We start from the raw sequence: 17,831 nt of genomic DNA on the forward strand, positions 1-17,831 counted from the left end.
TGAGGGCAAACAGGCTTAGCAGAGCTGTGCAGTGGCTAGAAAGGGGCTTCCCCACACACATTATTTTAGGTTGTTCCACCCAGAACCTACAAAAGGCAACGCAAAAATAGTAATATTTGCAATAAAAACACTCAGGGGCAAGCAGCACTCCTGCATCCTGATGTCTTGGATGTCAAGGCTGAAAAACAAGCATTACTAACACACATGCCTAATTTTATTGGTTCTTAGAGGCAGAGCTTTTGGAATATGCTCTGCATATTTTATAATTCAGCTAATTCTGGCTGCAGTCCCTTTGATTACACACCTTAAAATGTCTAAGCTGTTTTGTGAAAGCATAGAACCTAGTTTGATAAATGTTATTTTATTTTTAATTTAATCCAAATGTTTCTAATCTGATTATACTGTTTTAGTAATGTAAAATAAATTTCAGGAATTGAAAATTTGTTGAGGTTTGCCATCATTATTTTAACTAGAAAAGAATAAGCTTTGTTTTTGAATTCAATCTTAATTAAGAATCAGTCAAACCAAATTTGTTTTTGGTCATCTAGAAAACCTGCAAGATTATTGCCAGATGTACCATTCATCAAGACAGATAAATTAATCAGAATTTAATAAACGTTCTGTATCTGAAGCTAAGTTAAAATGTTGAAGGTTAATTTTCTTTCTCCCCCCTCTTCTCCCCCTCCAGGATCCTCTGTGTTTACAAGCTCCTAGTTAATTAGTTCATTTAAACATGCAAGGAAATTAATGTATTGCCACTGAGTCACACAACATCAGGATCCTCTCTCCTGGTCCCCCATCCTGGACTTTGAAACCCATGACCAGTGTCCACAGAGCTGGAACCTGGTAACTGGCTTGTCCTTACATGACTTTTTTTTTTTTTTTTTTTTTTTTTTTTTTTTTTAAGAGTATGGTCCCAGCCAAAGGGGTGCTGAAGTGCTTAGCTCTAAATGATGGTGCTTCATAAGCTTGCCCTGATAGCCAGCAGAAGGCCACAATGAGTAAGAGGGGGCATTCCAAGAAAATGTAGTCTCTCGAGACGTAGACCAAGGTGGTATTTATGAAGCAATCACCTTGACATACTGAAATCTGGAGTTACCAGACTGGTATTGAGGAAGCTGTTCATTACCCATCCACAGTGAAAATGCATCTTCAGTCATGGACAAACACAAGCAGGTCAAAAGCAAACTGACAATATATTGTAAATTATGCGTGGAGATGGAGGACTTCACTTTGTGCACAGTAGTATTTCTTGTTACAAATCACCTTTCTGTATTGTGTGAAGCTGGCATTTATTGGCATCTTTATCCTTTTATTTGGATTTGGTGCCTTTTTTTTTTTTTTTTTTTTAGATGGAACACACAAGCTTCTCTTACTAGTTCATCAAAAGCATCTTTGGGATTAAACTCAACACCCAGCTCCCCGCCACTGATGTCTTTATGTCTGTGAGGGCGTGCCTTGATCTCCTGAACTCTGAGCACGGATATTCCATAGTAGGTCCTGCTGTAACTACTGAGCTGCTGTGTACACCCCTCCCACGACAATGGCACAGAGGCATCACTCAGATGACAGATGAATAAGCCCTTGTGTCTGTTGTCTGCCTTTCCCTTCATGACTAGGTGGGAAAACAGATGGTTTTCATTTGCCCATTTTGCTATCATTTGCCCATTCTTATGGACCCTATCCTGTACCCCAAAACAGCTTTTCCTAATTTCTTATGATGCTGATTCACATTAAGAATTACATGTATATCTTCTGTTATCATTAGCTTTTGATGAGAAGCTGTAATGCTGAATGTAACCCCAAATAAATATGAAGCAGCCTCTGATTTCCTTTCTACGTACACGGGTACAAATATCAGCTGTACCTCCAAGTATTTGTGCCTAACTACTGAAACTTAAAGAGTTATGAAAAATGTCACAGCAAATTTGTTCTTTACAAAGAGCATGCCCCTTTAAAAGCGTTTGAAGCATTAATTCTCCATGGAGTGAAAAATCAATGGTGAAACCCCATTTACCAGCTACTTTGCCAGGTGGTCCCTTTCTCAAGAAATAAAGACACTGTACCCCGCATACTACAGCTAAGCAAGCATAAAACAAGACACCCATTCCTCACACACATTTACCCTCTTGATCCAGGTGGTTTCTGTTCCATGAACAACTCAGAGCATAACACAGAACAGATCAGAACAGGTCAGAAAGGCAGGCATTGCTCTCATACTTCTAGGAAGCTGCAAGAACCTAGGCTGCGGTGCAGTTGGTACTTACAGGCAAACTGCAGCTTTGCTTCTCTGCTAACGATCCTTCCAAACGGGTTTGTTGCTACACACTGGTACGTTCCACTGTCTTGGGTTTTGTTGGGATTATTGATCAACAGGTTGCCTTCCACTGCACTGTAGCGGTAATCCATACCGATGTCAATATTGGTCCCATTTAATTTCCACCTATAGTACAAAATGCCAAAGTTAAATCCTGCTAATATTAATGGGTACTCTTGTGTATTTGAAAATACCACATGTAGGAAATAAAGATTTAAAGCATCTTTGACTACTCAAAAAAAAAAAAAGCATGAAAAATTTAAGTTTCTTGCACAGTATTGAAATATTCTAGTATGTAACTGAAAAAGCAATATCCTTGACATATATTTCAGTCCCTGATATGATTAATGTTTCTGTAGTTGTTGCAAGTGCTGCTGCTCTTTGGAATTAATCATTTTGCAAGAGGAAGTCCCAGAAACAGAATCTTTAAACTGTTCAAGCCCACAGAGGCTTCTTTCCCTCTCCTGACTTAAGCTGGCTGTTTGTTTTTAAATTTAAGAAAATTCACTCACAGCAGATGTTTTCACTGACTGGGGCACTGAGAATTTCTAACACCACATTGCCCCAATTACAGCAACTGTCATCCCCACTGCTCGCCGTGGAGCATGCGAGGGAGCCGCAGCCTCAGAGCAGCTCCCTCTACCCGAACCTATGCAGAAAAAAAATGGAATATTTTTGCATGAGCAAAACAACAGTCTGCTACACCAAGTAGTCATGGCAGAAGGCAGCAGGTGGGCTGAGGTCTTATGAGTCCCACAGGTTTCAAAGCGCCCTTTACTTTGCTTAAAAACAATAAAAAAGGCTCTAAAAGGTGGGGTGGGAGAGGGGGGATCAACCAAAATGATTTACATCAGCCCAAGTGGATGTGTAGAACAAGAACAGCAGCATCTTTTTTTCATGAGGACCTCAAAGCAGTTAATAAAGCTGAAAACCATTGAGAGCTTTGTCCATGTGTATGGAAAAATGAGGAAGCCAACATGATTTATAGTCCCTTCATAACCTTTTTGAACCAAATTTTGCAATTGTGTTGCAGCACATGCTTGGTGCCTTTTTCTTTGGTATCAGCACTGCGAGAACCCCAGGGGCACAGCTGAGTTAGACTGGGTGACATGTGCAGGAGAAAGGTTGCAGGATGACACGACCGTAGCGCAGTGATGGTGCTAAGGAGCAGTTAAGCATTCAACAAACCCAACAGTTGGTCTGGGATTTCCTTTGACTTCACAGTTCAGCTTCACTTTCTTTTCCTCTGAATCCAATGGGAAGATCATGCTGCTGGGTTCCTGCAGGAAAACTGGCCCATGCAGTGTGTTGTCGTCTGTATTAATGAAAAGAAAAAAGTGAGAGAGACTTGCAGGAATCTCCATGCATCAGAAGCTAAAATAGCACCTTGGCAGAAAGAGACTGGCTACCACTCACCCTAAAAAGAAGCTGTAACTACACTTGACTTTAGAGAACCCAGATGTTGTTTTTTTTTTTTTTTTTTTTTTTTTTTTTTTTTTTTCAAAAGCCATTGGACATTGCATGGACTCAACATTCATGAAAACGTCTGCATGCTAACTAGAGGACAGATTGAAATTCTACCCAAAGCTCAATGAATGGGAACAGGCACAGTCTTATGATTGTAACACAGCTCGAGTAAAATTGGAATGCTTAAGCTTCGCTTTTAAAAACTGAAAAATTTCTCTGTAAATTAAAAAAACAACAACACAATTAAACACAGCCACACAACACGTTATCTGGATGTTGACCAGCAGGTACAATTCCCCAGAAAATCCCTCAGCAGGGCTGGATCTGCCATCCAAGGACTCAGCACTCTTCACAGTTGGTGGCTGTAGCTGCACAGCAGCATCTCAGAGGGGACGTGGCCTCGCTTAGCATCCTGGCTTTCACCACCTCAAGCACACAGCTGCCACGTTACACAATGCTATTGATTTTATTTCTCTGGCCACCCTTTTCAGCATTATCATGACCGTAAGCAACAAGAAGATAAGCAGCAGCATCAGCAGGGTTTGTACCTGGCAATAGCAATCACACTGCGTTGCAGCGCAGCAGCCAAACACCAGGTAGGCACAGCTCCTGTTTCTGCCCCCCTCCAATCTAAACAGTAACTGGAAGCACAGAAAGGCTTCAAAATACTTTATTTTTCATCTCCTGCTGTATTTGGCATCTCTGCTTCTGAGAGCAAAACTAGCGCAGAAGTGTCAGAATCAAACCTGTGGGAAGAAGCCCCAGTAGTCGGTACTTCTGATTCCTATGACACCAGAAAATACAAAAACCGCACCAAAACCTCTCTTCTTGTAGGACTTTCATGCCAAAAATGCTCTCTGACCAAAAAGTGTATTGATAAAGGACCTGAAATGCATGTCTGCGTTTGAACTCATTTCCTAGGAATTACATTAGACAGAGATGAATAAAGCCCAGTGGGCCACACTCCAAATGCTGCTCGTTTCTCCCAGGTACACATCGAAGGCCACCAGAAAGCCTGGCTAACAGCATTCTCCACAAGTACAAGTGATGATTGACATCAATCCACCCATGGAGCAAGGTAGCTGGAAAGCATCCATCCATGCCATGACCCATCCTAATGTGGCCAGGAGGGACGTGAGCCCACGGCACTACAGGCTGCTGTGGGGCCACAAGTCTGTCTGGACGGACATGCAGGGAATTTGTTGGTGTAGGAGGTCAGAGAAGAAAGAATAAATAAAATATAAAGATGATAGGATGTACCAAAAAGTAAGAAAGAAACGTGAAAGAGCAGAAGAAGATGCATCTTCCTGACTGGAGGAGAGTGAGGATGACTGGGAACAGCCCTTGCAGCCCCGCAATGCTTGGGGAGCCAGCCGGGTGTATCAGGAGATGGAACAACAACTCTGCACTCCGGGGAGAAAATTCTGTCTTTTCCACAGGATGATTTCAGAGAGACTCTGCCAGGAAGATTATAATAGAGCAACCTTTCCCGTGTCTCCTCCCTCAGGTACTGCCACAAAAGAGACTGTACGAAGAATATAGTCGTATCAGTTGTATTTATCTTTATTTTTAATTATATGTTAACAATATCTGACTGAGACTCATCTATTATTCAAAACACATTCTGCATAATCTCTAGCTTTAAATTATACCTGTGTGCAACTTACTGTTGCTGGCAGAAAAAGATAATAATAACCGTAAAGCATAGAGGGCTAGATGATTAAATCCTGACTTGTTTCTGAGACCCAGGGCTGCTCGACTCCTTAACCAGTTGCGCTGATTCATTTACTGCGAGAAAGAATATTACAATCTGGCCCATAAAGATTATAGCTCTGAGTACTATATTAATGGATTTGAAAACAAAAGAATTAAAATACATTTTAATTTTCTAATGGTAAAATTCAGAAGCTGGCCTGGAGCTTGGGTCCTCATTTTAACTCCCATAAGCAAGGAGCTTCAACATGCTGGGGCAGGCAGAAGCCAAACCGTAGCAGAGAATTCACTTACTGAATCGTGCTGGCTTGGGCTGTGTCACCTGTGTCCCCACCAAAGGACTCAAGTCACGCCACACTGTCATTTAGTGTTATTTCAATTATCATGTGTCCACCTATATTGTGTCACATCACGCCAAAGGTCAGATTCTCAGTCAGGAAATCAGTCAGGTTCCCTCGCAGGAAAATACACCTTGTGTCAAAAAGTAGATGGCATTAGAAAATGCACAAACAAATAGAAGGACCCAACCACCCAACACTAAATGTGTCCCCATATGCCCAGGACATCGCTCGGCTGCAGGAGCAGGGCCTGGACTGTCCCGGTGCCGTGGCAGGGGGTGACACTGCTCTTCAGGGTACAGTGACATGGTGCCAAGGGGGCCCGGCCAGGAGTTATGCTTCTGCACAACACTGCAACCTGTCTGCATCATTAGTGTATGATTCAGAAGTCACAGACACCAAAGGTAGAGAACTACAAAGTTAGAAATGCTCAGAAATGGGCAAAAAGCCTAATGAACTTAATTTGCCTAAGCTACATATTTTCACACAATAGAAACTCACTAAAGATACCAAACGAAGCCACTCTCCAAAAATGACATCATCTGCTGCTGTTGCTTTTTAACATTCAGCTTTTATGCAGAAAAAAAAAAAAAATAAAAATTGCTCGCCTTCCTTTAACTGGAAAGAATAGAGCCTGGGCACAACCATGGGGCTGCTGCCAGGGCCGGCAGAGGGGCTCTAAACGCAGCTGCATGGATCAGAACACAAGGAGAGGAAGCAGCCTCACAACACCGTGCAGATAAAATTATTTTAAGTGCCTACTCTTTCTTCTTTCTCTTATTGCTGCCAGTGTATAACCCAGATAAGCAAGTCCAAACTATTTAATCTCGTCTGTAGTCCTTTTTCTACAGCCAAATGCCTGATAGAGAACACTGCAGCATAGACCCTGCTGTGGTGCGTGGAGCCATGGTGCCTTTTAGAAGGTGTAGATTTGGTTCAAAGAACACTAAACACTCAATAATAAATAGAACAAACTGCATCTAGATTCTTATAGGGAGAAAACTAGAAGTATCAGTACCATAAATATTTTTAACTAACTTATAATACTGCTGGATAAAAAGGGATCTCGCATGCTTACTGCCAGCACAGGCAAATGCATTACTATATTACAAAAACAGTGCAGTGTTTTGTAGCAAAAAAGTTTTACTATCCAGATAACTTCTAAATGTGAATTTCACATTTTATTTTTATAAAAGTGGTTACTTCATTCCTATTGCAGTGATGCTCAGGGACTTGCAGCTATTAAACAACAATTTTCAGCTTATCACTGATGAGCTCTAGGAGCTTGATACACAAGCCCACCGATGCCAAATGAAGGCACTTTTCTGAGTTAAACTGGCTTTCTATTTGCCCTCCTTTATAAAAAATCAAATCATGTTCATTAGGCTCTCTTTGAGATATTTAATTGACCAGCATGATGATGCAGTACATATAGGTATGTACAAATATGACAGCTGCTCTTGCTCCCTTCAGTTATTACAGCTCACTTTGCTCTTCATGATTTTCAGCAGCTATTGCATAACCTCTGCGACTCCTTACAGGTTTGTCACTGTCCTGGGAAAATGCAGTAAGGAACCTTCCTGGACAAGCTAACTGCTGAGCCTCTCTCCTAGTGACAGATTTTATTTTTCTGAGTTACGTTTCTTTTGCTCAAGCCCAAAATGAGCTAACCCAGAATGAACACTGAGCTGCCCTGAGCTTAAGACAAGTTGCAAACAAGATTGGTTACCAAAAAGCATTTTTTCCCCCTGTCAGATGAAACAAATGTGCTACGACTCTGGTTTTGCCTCCTTCGAGAGAACTCTGTGTCTTTCAGGAAAATGCAGGGTATAGGAAATTTCAGTGATTTCATGATAAAAGCATCAGTTTTAAACACAGTATGAAGTATATGCCCATATGCTGTTGGACAGAATGTGATAGATAATTTAGCAGAACATTCTGCTATCCTAGCTTCTGCTGATATATATATATATTTATAGTGAATAACAAAATCTATTGAAAAACACCAGACTCATTTAAATATACTCCAAATGAAGCAGATATTTTATGTATCCCTCCAGTAGCCCAGACCTGAGAGCCAGCACATTCAGTGTGATGCTCATTGCTTGTTGTCTTCCTGCACTTCTGAGGAATTGAAACATGAAGAATGTCAGCTGAGGTTAATTCAAACGAACAGGTGAAACCATTCTTATTCTCTCTGAACATTAGGCCCAGTGATGGATATTGTTAGCTAAATAGGACTGCTTTAATTTTCGTTGAAAGTTATGGCCAATTTGAGAGAAGGTTTAATTGAATATTCCACACTGTGGGGGAAGATAATAACTAAAGCGAGGAGAGAATTCTTGGAGTATTTCCAGGATAAATGATAAAAATCCTCCCCTTGTTTGCTGCTGAGGGAATTGGTTTCTGCTATGTATGCCGGAGCGTTTTCATACAGAGCTACAAGTCGGTATTTCTTCAAGACAAAACTGCACCCTGGGAAGATGAAACTCTTCAGGAGACCAGGAAGAGAACTAGATAGGAGAGCTCAAGGGCAGCGCTGATTAACGCAGCGCAGCACCGGCAAGGTTAGCCAGCTGCATTACAGCCTCTTGTGTGGGAAAAGCCTAAACTGGCTGGATCACTCTTTATTTTTTGCCTTTTGCTTCTATTAACATCAACCACACACGCAAGTGGTGCTAACGGCTTTGAAATGATAAGAGAGAAATGTTTATATCAGATACTCCTGCTAAGAATTATCCTTAGGCTTCCTAACAAACAGGACCTGCTCAAGGCTCTTCCCATGCAAAAGCAACAAAAGATGTGTTTCCAAAAAGGAGATTCAAAACGTCCTGCACAAAGCATTGTTTTAAGGGAAGGGTCTCGGCTCTGCCTGTTTGGAGACAGAACCAGCCTGCCTCTGTCCTGGGGCTGCCACCGTGCCTGCGTGCCTCTGCACCGCAGTTGGACCTCATGTTTAGGGATGAGTCAATATACAGAAAGAAAACCAAACAACAACAAAACCAGATACCGTCATAGGGAGCAAAGCTGAAAGAAGCTACAAGGCTCTTTCCTTCCTTCTCACCCATACCACCTTATCAGTACATAAACCCCTCTTTTTGAAGTTCCTCTGTAATGCTCCGTTGTACCTGGGCTGTGAGAGCGGCTCAGCATCCTCACAAAAACCACAGACACACATCACCTGCAGGCTGAGAGTGGCTGAGCACAATGACACCCACCTCTCCTACTCCTCATGGTGCCATCAGTCAGGTCGCTGGGCTGGGCTTGTTCCCCAACACCCTGAGGGTCCCCAGCAGAAGCTGTGAGCTGGATGCCCCCTCCTCTTTCCTGCCTCTCCTCCCTGACAGACCTCTGCTTCCCAGATCCCTGTTGTACTGACACAGTTAAAGTGGAAAGCCGTGTTTGACAGGTGACATGCAATAGGCATGAATCTGATGGCTGAGTTCAAAAGCAGTGTCAGATGTTCCTCAGAGACAGTAACGAAACTATAAAAATCCGGAGGATCCCTAAAGCTCAGACGACAGGAAGAAATAAATCTTCGCTCTCGTAAATGCAGGTGTGGAAGAGCTCCGGCATTTGAAATGGAGACAGCGCTGGCCTGAGGACTCCATTTATGAGTGACCCGAATATCTGAAGCACTCTGAATTAAAGGCAGGGTTAAACACATCCACCCTGACGCGGGCGTGCTCTGACCTTCGAGGAGAGCTCAGAGTCTGTCAATTACGGGAGGTCAGGAGCCGGCCCCAGCCGCTGCCTGTGCTGCAGCCTGCGGCGGCTGAGCACAGCCGGGGTCAGCCCCGGCTCCGGGAATTCACCTCCAAAGCCTCTCCGTCAGCCCGCGTACACCACGGCTGTGCTGTAATTTCACCTACTGAAGTGCCAGATGAGTAATTATGCCAAAACGCCGTCAAGTTAGCGCTTTTCAGATAAAATGCTGTTACCTGATCCGCACACGCCAAAGCAAGCGCGTCTGCCTCGCGCCCGGTCTAGACACCGGGAGGAGGCGATTCCTGGTGCGGCGTAATGAGCGACTTGTACTACGACAAAAACCTCATTTAATGGAACGTAATTGGTGTTATCTTCGTAAGTCAACAGGATGATTATGATCACAGATGTTCCCTTCAGTATATGATAAAAGCATAGTTCTTCATTGCTGCAGAAAATCACAAATTTCTTTACTGAGCCTCCTGCTCCCTGAGTCATCACAGCTGACATCAGGAAAATAAACAGATAAACTCTCACTGCTCTGCTGAGGATGGTATCAGCCCAGGATAGAGCAATGAATGATTATAAGAACAACAACATTGGAGCTTCTTGGCCGTAAGATCAGTTACATAAGTTAACACAGAATGTGCCACATGTTGCACTGCTGAAATAGTAGAAATCACCAAAGGGTGATTTCTGCAAGATAATTTTAAATATATAATAATCAATCTTGTTCTGATGTCTTGTAAGTTAACTTCTAGCCCTGGTGAAACCATGGTGTAACTAACCACAGGAAAAAGAATGATAGGAAATTAAAATACTTCTGTTAATGCTGACACAATACATTATGTTGCAACTATCGAGCAGTCATAAAAATACACATTTTCCTTTTTAAAATAACAAATACACACATTCTGTTTTTAGGAGATTAATAATATAAAAGCTTCCATAGGTTCTCAAAAGCTGCTTCATAACTTAACTGTTGGGAATATTTCCAAACATACTCTGTCACCAGGAGTAAGTACACTAAGCCGGTGTTACCTAAAAACCTACCGTAAAGAGCTCATTCCTATAGACTTACCTACGGGTTCCTGACAGAATAAATGACCTTTGCTGTTCATGTGCAACTCTCTCAGACCTGAGCTGTGACCAGGGATACAGCCACCAGGATGGCACCACCACATTGCCAACTGAGCCTAAGACAAAACCCCGGAATTGGTTCTTCAGCTGCTGGAAATATTTTCCACACTTTCTTTCTTTCTGTTCCCCTAAGGCCGTTGTTACAGCAACTCATGGTACTAAGTCATTACTTAACTGGTCAAATCTGTGGGTTATAGAGAAAAAATGATCACTGCCTCACTTTAGCTCATGCTCATTTGTTTCACCACTGTATATAGACACAATGAGCATGATTGTGGCAACCAAACACTGGGGGTAATTAAAACTCCTGTACGAATGAAAAAGAAATGATAGGTGTGTTTGGCATCATCCATAAGGGCTGCGCTCAACCACCTTTGACGTGCTACACAAATTTCAAACAGCAGTTAGACATCTTCAACATAGCCCCTACTTGTAAATGCAGACGCTGGTTGTTGGCTGCCCTGCTCTGAAATGCTGCATGTCTAAGAACTGAATCTGTGCACCTCAGATGATTGGACTATGTACTGCTTTAAATGAAACACTGGCACAAAATGTATTTCATGGCTTATATATATCTTTTAATTCAATGCAGGACATGACAGATTACACTTAAGAGGTCAATCAATGACAGAGAAATTAGTCCTTAAGGGAGACAATCGTGGCTCGGGGTTTACTCCATCAATGGCACTAATCTTACCCACTGACATGGCAGCTTTGAGCTTTGCCTCAATCCATTACCCTCATCCATCTCCCAGCATGCAGGCGGCCTGTCGCCACAGGGGCAGTGCCACATCCTGCACCTGGTGACCTGTGGCCATGGGTCCTCATGGCCCTATGCTGTTGGCAATGGTGGCTTCCTTCCAGAGAGGTCTGCAGCCTCCTGGGAAGCACAGGGAAAGCCAAACCACAAGAACTGTTCCCAGGATTTGTGCATCCTGACTGCACCTGCTATCCAGCAGGCAAAAATCGATACCAGGCTGATTTTTTGCTATTGGTGTTGAACGCGAGTTCTGGATGCAGTGGCTGAAGATGGGAAAAGATTTTGGTTTCTGTCAGAAAGTGGCTTTTGTCTCATTCTTAAGGAAGTGTTTCCAACAGACCTGAATTTGTGAAATTCTTTCAGAAAGCTGTTGCCAGCATCCTAGACTATTAAAAACCTTCATATTTACTTCTGGCCAGTTTGACATGACTTTCACGTCTGGCCAAGCCACAGCACAGCATGTCATTGTGAATACAAAGCTGCCTCCAACTGCTCTTCATCCTCCTCCCTGGAACTGCAGATTCCTCCAATGCTCTGTGTTCTCATACAGAGCTATTTGTGGATAAGGTACTTCAAAGGTCTAATGGCTGTACTAATTAGCTATTGATTTATTAGTAAAATTTAAGATATTGATATAATTGCTGTCTCCCAAGAAGAACATGCATCGTTATTATAAGATTTTCAGTTGCCTCGAGTATGACAGGTACTATAAAGTGGGTATTAAAAAAAGGCTGAAGTAGTGTATCTGTGTGCATATTTTAAATTAAAAGCCACATACTTCCTATCCACTGTACCTCCCTGAACTTCAATTGATTTTAATGTTTCATGTAATAAGGAAGGTACGTAAAAGCCAGGCTAATAAATGTTATCCTCCCCACCTCAACAGTAGATGCTAAACTGGTACAAAATATACTGAAAAAGCCTTTTTCCTTTAAAGTACTGGAGTCTTGGAAAAGAGAAGTCCCTGGAGCAATAACCTATAATCTCTGCATCATCCATTGCTTGAAAAACAAAGACAACTCTGGCAACTTGTGCCAGCTCTGCATTGATTGAGGAGCCCAACTCCATGGAAACCTGCAAGGTGAAAGGAATGGTCTCCCATGCGTTTTTCAAGGTGAAGCCTGTTTTTGTGTTTTCAGGTTAAAGTACATTAGCCACTGTCAGAAGTAAGGTTGATTCCTGCCAACTTTTTCCCGGCTATTTACAGCAAGGTTTAGACACTGGATCCCACTCTCCAATATTTACCAATAAGCAGATCAAATTGCAGCATCCTGCGAGCAGCGGTGAGCAATGGATAATCAGAGTGGCAGGGTCTGAACGAACGACTGGGAGCCTAATTTGCACTGTGTCACCGGTCAGAAAATGCTGGTGCAGCGGCTCAGCTTGTCAGCGTGGCACTGTAAATCTGCTTGTCTTGGATCACGGGTGCACACTCTGCAATTATGGCAAGAAACCACAGTGCTGTCCCCACAGGAACATGGTGGAGACGACTTTGGCTCTGCGTTTATTTGCACAGCACCGGGAGAGGCAGAGCTGAGAGCTGCTGTACCAACAGGCCCAGCCAAGGCACACAGCCCCTGTTTGAAGCCAGCCTCTAAAACTCATGCAAAAGGAGTTTGTGATTTGCAGTTTTTCTACCTGAATTTCAGTATAAAGAAAGAGTAAGTAATGTTAAGGAAAGAGCACATGGGCAAGGAGTTTCTCCCAAGACATGCTCCCATCCAGGATAACATCCTTGGCTCTCTGACACTGATGTGCTCGTCCGTCCCAGCCTGGTGGCACAGGCACCTTTAAAGCATCACCTTCACCACAGACACTGCATGTTGAGTTCGTGTTACTATTTCTAGCAGGTTCAGCCCATTCCCTTAAGAAAAAACAAACTATTTCAATACGACACATTTTAGCATAATAGACAGAATGGTCAGTGAGGGAAGCCTCATGTTTACAATATTATACATGGATATTTTCAGTGCAAAAATCGTCAGCAGCACCTTGCAGTCACCTCTGGCTGCCTTGAATACAAAGCTGGAGGGCATCCTGAGTACCTGGGGTCTAACAAGAACCACCTTATTTAGGAGGACTGAATAACCTCTCTTATGGAGCTCCACTGAGAGGTTAAAGGAAGCCGTCCCTGCAGCCCTCACGGCGCTGCCTGCCCCCTGAGAGATGCCAGGCAGCCCACTGCCCTGCTCCACAGTGCTGAGCAGGCTCCTGGCCATGGACGGGGAAACCTCGCTAGCTTTTCCCACTGCTGCCAAAGCAATAACATGTTTAATCTTCTAAACAGGCTCTGGTGTTATAATCCCCAGGTGGTTATGTTCTATAAATGGATTTAAGGCATCTGAAGTGTGCTGTGGGGACACCAGCTGGGCACCTCAGCTGGCATAAATCTCCAGCATTTCACTGAAGTCAGTGGGACTGCACTGCCCCAGGGCACATTTGAAGAGCTGTCCCTCTTTAAAAAAAAAAAAAAAAAAAAAAATATATATATATATATATATATATATATATATATATATATAATTACTATTATTTTTTAACTGTGTTTCTGCAGCCCTCAGCAGAGCAGCTACAATAGGCATTGCTGCCCCGACCTGCAGCACTCACTGAGATGCCCCAATGCTTCTGCAAGGGCTGGAAGTCAGCAGGTACCCCAATGGGGCATCCCTGCAGAGGGACCAGACCCTCTGTGCACAAGCACAGGGTCCCACACAAAACCTAAGTGCCACCAAATGCCAGACTGAGAGGAGCTTAAATAAAGTTCCTGGAGTTTAATCAGTAGAAATCAAAAGAGCAACCAGGAGCACAATTTGTACAATCTGTCCACAGATAGAACATGTCCTTTTAATTTTCAAAGGATGTTATGAACTTTAAGTGATGCAGCAGGGGAAAAAAATCAGTAATAGCTGTCAACCCCCTGACTTTTACGACTTCTTACACTGCAATTTAGTACCCTTAGAAACTGCTCTGATTGATGGCATTTGTGAGCTAAATCTTTTCTCTATCTGGTGTAACACTACCAGGTTGAGCTTTCAAACATCTTTCCCCCGCATCTCTGCAGCAGCGTGGTGAGATTGCTCTGGCCTCACCATCCAGGGCCACTTCTGGGAGAAAAGCTCCTTTTTAATTTTTTTTTTTTTTTTTTTTTTTTTTTTTTATAACAGGAGAAAACTGCTCCCTGAAACACAATTCTTAATGCAATATAAGGAGGTTTCTGAATCCTCACAAGGAGGACAGCAATGCTCCAAACACAACTAGACCTTGACCTGATGGAAATAACATTTTCTCCAAATGGTTTGCAAACCAGCATCAGTGTGAGTGAGTGTGAGTGAGGGGTCACACTACCAAACCTCCTAAGGCTGTTCCACCACCACGGTGCCATCCCAGGACTCACAGGGAAGGCAGCAGCACAGACACATCTGGATGCTGCAGGAGGTTTGTGTGAGCCTGCATGGTGCTCGTGGTGCTCGCAGGGGAGAAGTACTCCCTCTGCACTGTGTCACCCTGGGGCATTGCGGATAAACACGGAGTAATTGCACCTCAGGAGATGAAACGGAGCTGGCTGCCCCCCTGCCCCAGGAGGCTCTTGTTTTGATGCTAGACAAAGGATGTTAGGAAAAGCTCCAGAGAAGTGCACTACAATAAAACGATAACAGAGACAATAAATAAATAAATACCACTAAATATCAACAGCTGAATGGCAGTGAGATGAAGTGCTTTTCTTTAGGAGAAAATCATCTGACTGAGGGCTATTACTTTACAATTATAAACAGATTTCATTGTTCTATAAGAAATTATACTTTTTACTGTGTTGATGTTATCCAGTGCAGTAAATCAGTCACTATATGTCTGCTTATGTTGAACAAGCAAGTTGCTAAAGCTTTTACAAAAGCCATAGGTTGGAACTTCAGTGCAAATCAGTAAATGTTATGCCTTGCTGTATTTTACTATAAATAACCCCAAACCTCAGGAAGGCACCAGGAGTTGATGCACATTACTTGTCTGGATGCTGTGACCATTTGCAGTCCTCTGGCAACTGGAAGACACCCAATGCCAGGAGAGGTTTATTTTTAAATTATTATTATTATTTTTTTGTAATTTAGCAAAACCAAAACAAAACAAGTTAGAAGTTAAAAGCATGAAAATCATCAAAACCCATATAATTTCATTCTAGTGGAGGGAGGGCTTAATGGGCAATCGAAATAATGTGCACTGCTTCAGCAATTTTTTCATTACAATTACAAAAAATAATGGGTTTCTTGGTTTTGAAAATTAAGGATTATACTGGATTGAGAACTGCACTACAAAGAGCCTACTGACTGGTTTAGTTAGCTGCCTCGCAGACAAATAAGGACTCCTGCAAGCAGTCTTTAGTCTGGAAATAAGAGCTTGGCTTTTCACTTCAAGAAATATACCACCACACAGCATAATGAGGAAGATGCAGACAAAGTAATTAAACTGCGAGTAACTTTCTGGGATGCTTTGGTAGCACTCTGCTGTCTCTGTTTCTGTTAGCTGCAAAAAATCAAAGCAGCGAAGGAAGTTTCTCTTGACCTGTTCGCCTCAACCTGCTGTGCTGAGAGCGCTTCAAATGCGAAGTGCTTGAAGCCTCTGCCTGCAGGGCTTGGAGGGAACACCTAGGAGGCGGCCAAAAATAGTTCAAAGACATGATAGCGAACGCCTTTTCTTAAAAAAATTGCTATCTTTTAAATATGGAAGAGATGGAAATGATAATGCATAATTAATCCATGGGAGAACATAGAACCAGAACAGTGCTGTCCTGTTTGCTGATGCACGTTACTGGCAGCGCTACTGCCTAATAACTGGGGGTGGAAGAAAAGGAAAGCATGCAGCCAGGTGTGTGAACAGGATGGTTTCTGTCACCTGGGTTTGATACAGCAGCAGTTTCTCGGTACAAGCACATTTGTTACACCCTCAGACCTTAAACCTATACATCCTTCATTCTTCAGTCATCATCCGTCTTAGGCAGTAAAAGATCTTTACAAATGCTGCAAAAACAAAACATCACTCACACCCGGCCCTGCTTATTCTGCAGCATCCCAGGAGTTGACCCCAACCCCACAGGCAGCAGCATACCCACACCCTGTGCTGCAGGGGGGTTTTGGAGCCTGCCCCCTGCCAGGGCACCCACCATGGGGGACCCCAGGACCAGAAACTGGGCTCAGGGTCTCCAGCTGTGGGACTTGCACCTCTGTCACCCATCAGAAGGCCGGCACGGACCCCAATTGCAACCAACTCGTGGAGTGAGGGGTGTGCGACTCCAATGGGGTTTTGCAGTTCCAAGAATGCACCCAAACTGTGCAATGTAAAATAAAAAGAATATATCTGACACCGAAATACAGCCACTTGCAGCCCAGTTACAACAGCGATCGCATGGTACAGTATGAATGAAAATACAGCCCTATAATTAGAACAGGAATTAACTGCACAACAGTCAAGCTGTTAGAGTCATGTGTTAAATGCTGACTTTGCTGGCACTTTAGCAGGTTTCTGGTCCTTGCAATTAACATCTTCTAATTAAGCAGATGTGTCCCTATATTAAATTAGCTACCAATTAATTACTATATCCTCCAACGAACAGACTTGTAAGCTGGTAAGATTTTTTTTTTTTTGTTAACACTGCTACAACTTTCTTTGTCCTTTGAACTTCTGCATAAACTTTTTCTTAACTTTTCATCCAGCAGGAACTTACCCGCAGCCTCTCCCATGTCAGCAAAAGCATGCTGCCTGATTGCTACGGCGGCACAACTCTGCTCACCTCCAGGCAAGAATTACAGGTCCACAAACACCAAGGAACAAATGCGCCTATAGTAAAAACCCCACTGAGACTGGCACAGAGAGGTGCTGACCCCTTTCCCTTACACACAGGCTACTTTTCCACCCGCTGTACTGGTCCCCACGCCTGCCCCTTGTCCCACCATGGCTGGTGCCAGCCAGAGCCCTGGGGAGGCTGTTGTGCCCCTGCCCTCCCCTGCTGCCCCTCCCACAGCTGCTCCAGCTCCAATTCACAAAAGCAAAACCTCTTTAGATCCAAAATAAATACTAATCTTAAATTCAATGTACCCTGACAGCAAATAAGTTTGCTGTGCTTACTTCAGCATGAATAAAAAGCCCGCAAGGAGACTCCTACATAAGAGTATATTTACAAGTTCCATTACCCACTGGAGAGATTGATGTAATAAACCTATAATAAAAAGCCTGATGTTATGGATTTCTCTAATGTTTCTTATCAAACAGCCTGTATTATCTTGGCTTGTGTATTCAATTTAAAATAGGTTTTCAATAAGTGCCTTAGAGCTAGAGGTCATTCTCACTTAGTTTCCTGCCACGCAGGGATGTGTACTGTCTTTTCCTGCCCTCAGAAACTAAA

The 17,831-nt window shown here is 43.1% G+C and overlaps 1 protein-coding gene across 3 annotated transcripts in view; it reads right to left on the reverse strand.

Moving 5' to 3' along the window:
- The window catches only part of LOC311441873 (contactin-4), a 297,643-nt gene that overhangs the window by 114,380 nt on the left and 165,432 nt on the right, over nucleotides 1-17,831 (reverse strand). For all 3 annotated transcript variants that reach the window (XM_084530449.1, XM_084530447.1, XM_084530448.1), the window contains exons 4-5: nucleotides 3,506-3,632; nucleotides 2,268-2,443 (exon numbers count right to left, since the gene is read on the reverse strand). In XM_084530449.1, coding sequence (XP_084386575.1) covers nucleotides 2,268-2,443; nucleotides 3,506-3,632 — 303 coding nt within the window. The remainder of the gene's footprint in view (nucleotides 1-2,267; nucleotides 2,444-3,505; nucleotides 3,633-17,831) is intronic.

The sequence above is a fragment of the Aythya ferina genome (assembly GCF_964211825.1).
Source record: "Aythya ferina genome assembly, chromosome: 10".
In the NCBI taxonomy this organism is placed as follows: domain Eukaryota; kingdom Metazoa; phylum Chordata; class Aves; order Anseriformes; family Anatidae; genus Aythya; species Aythya ferina.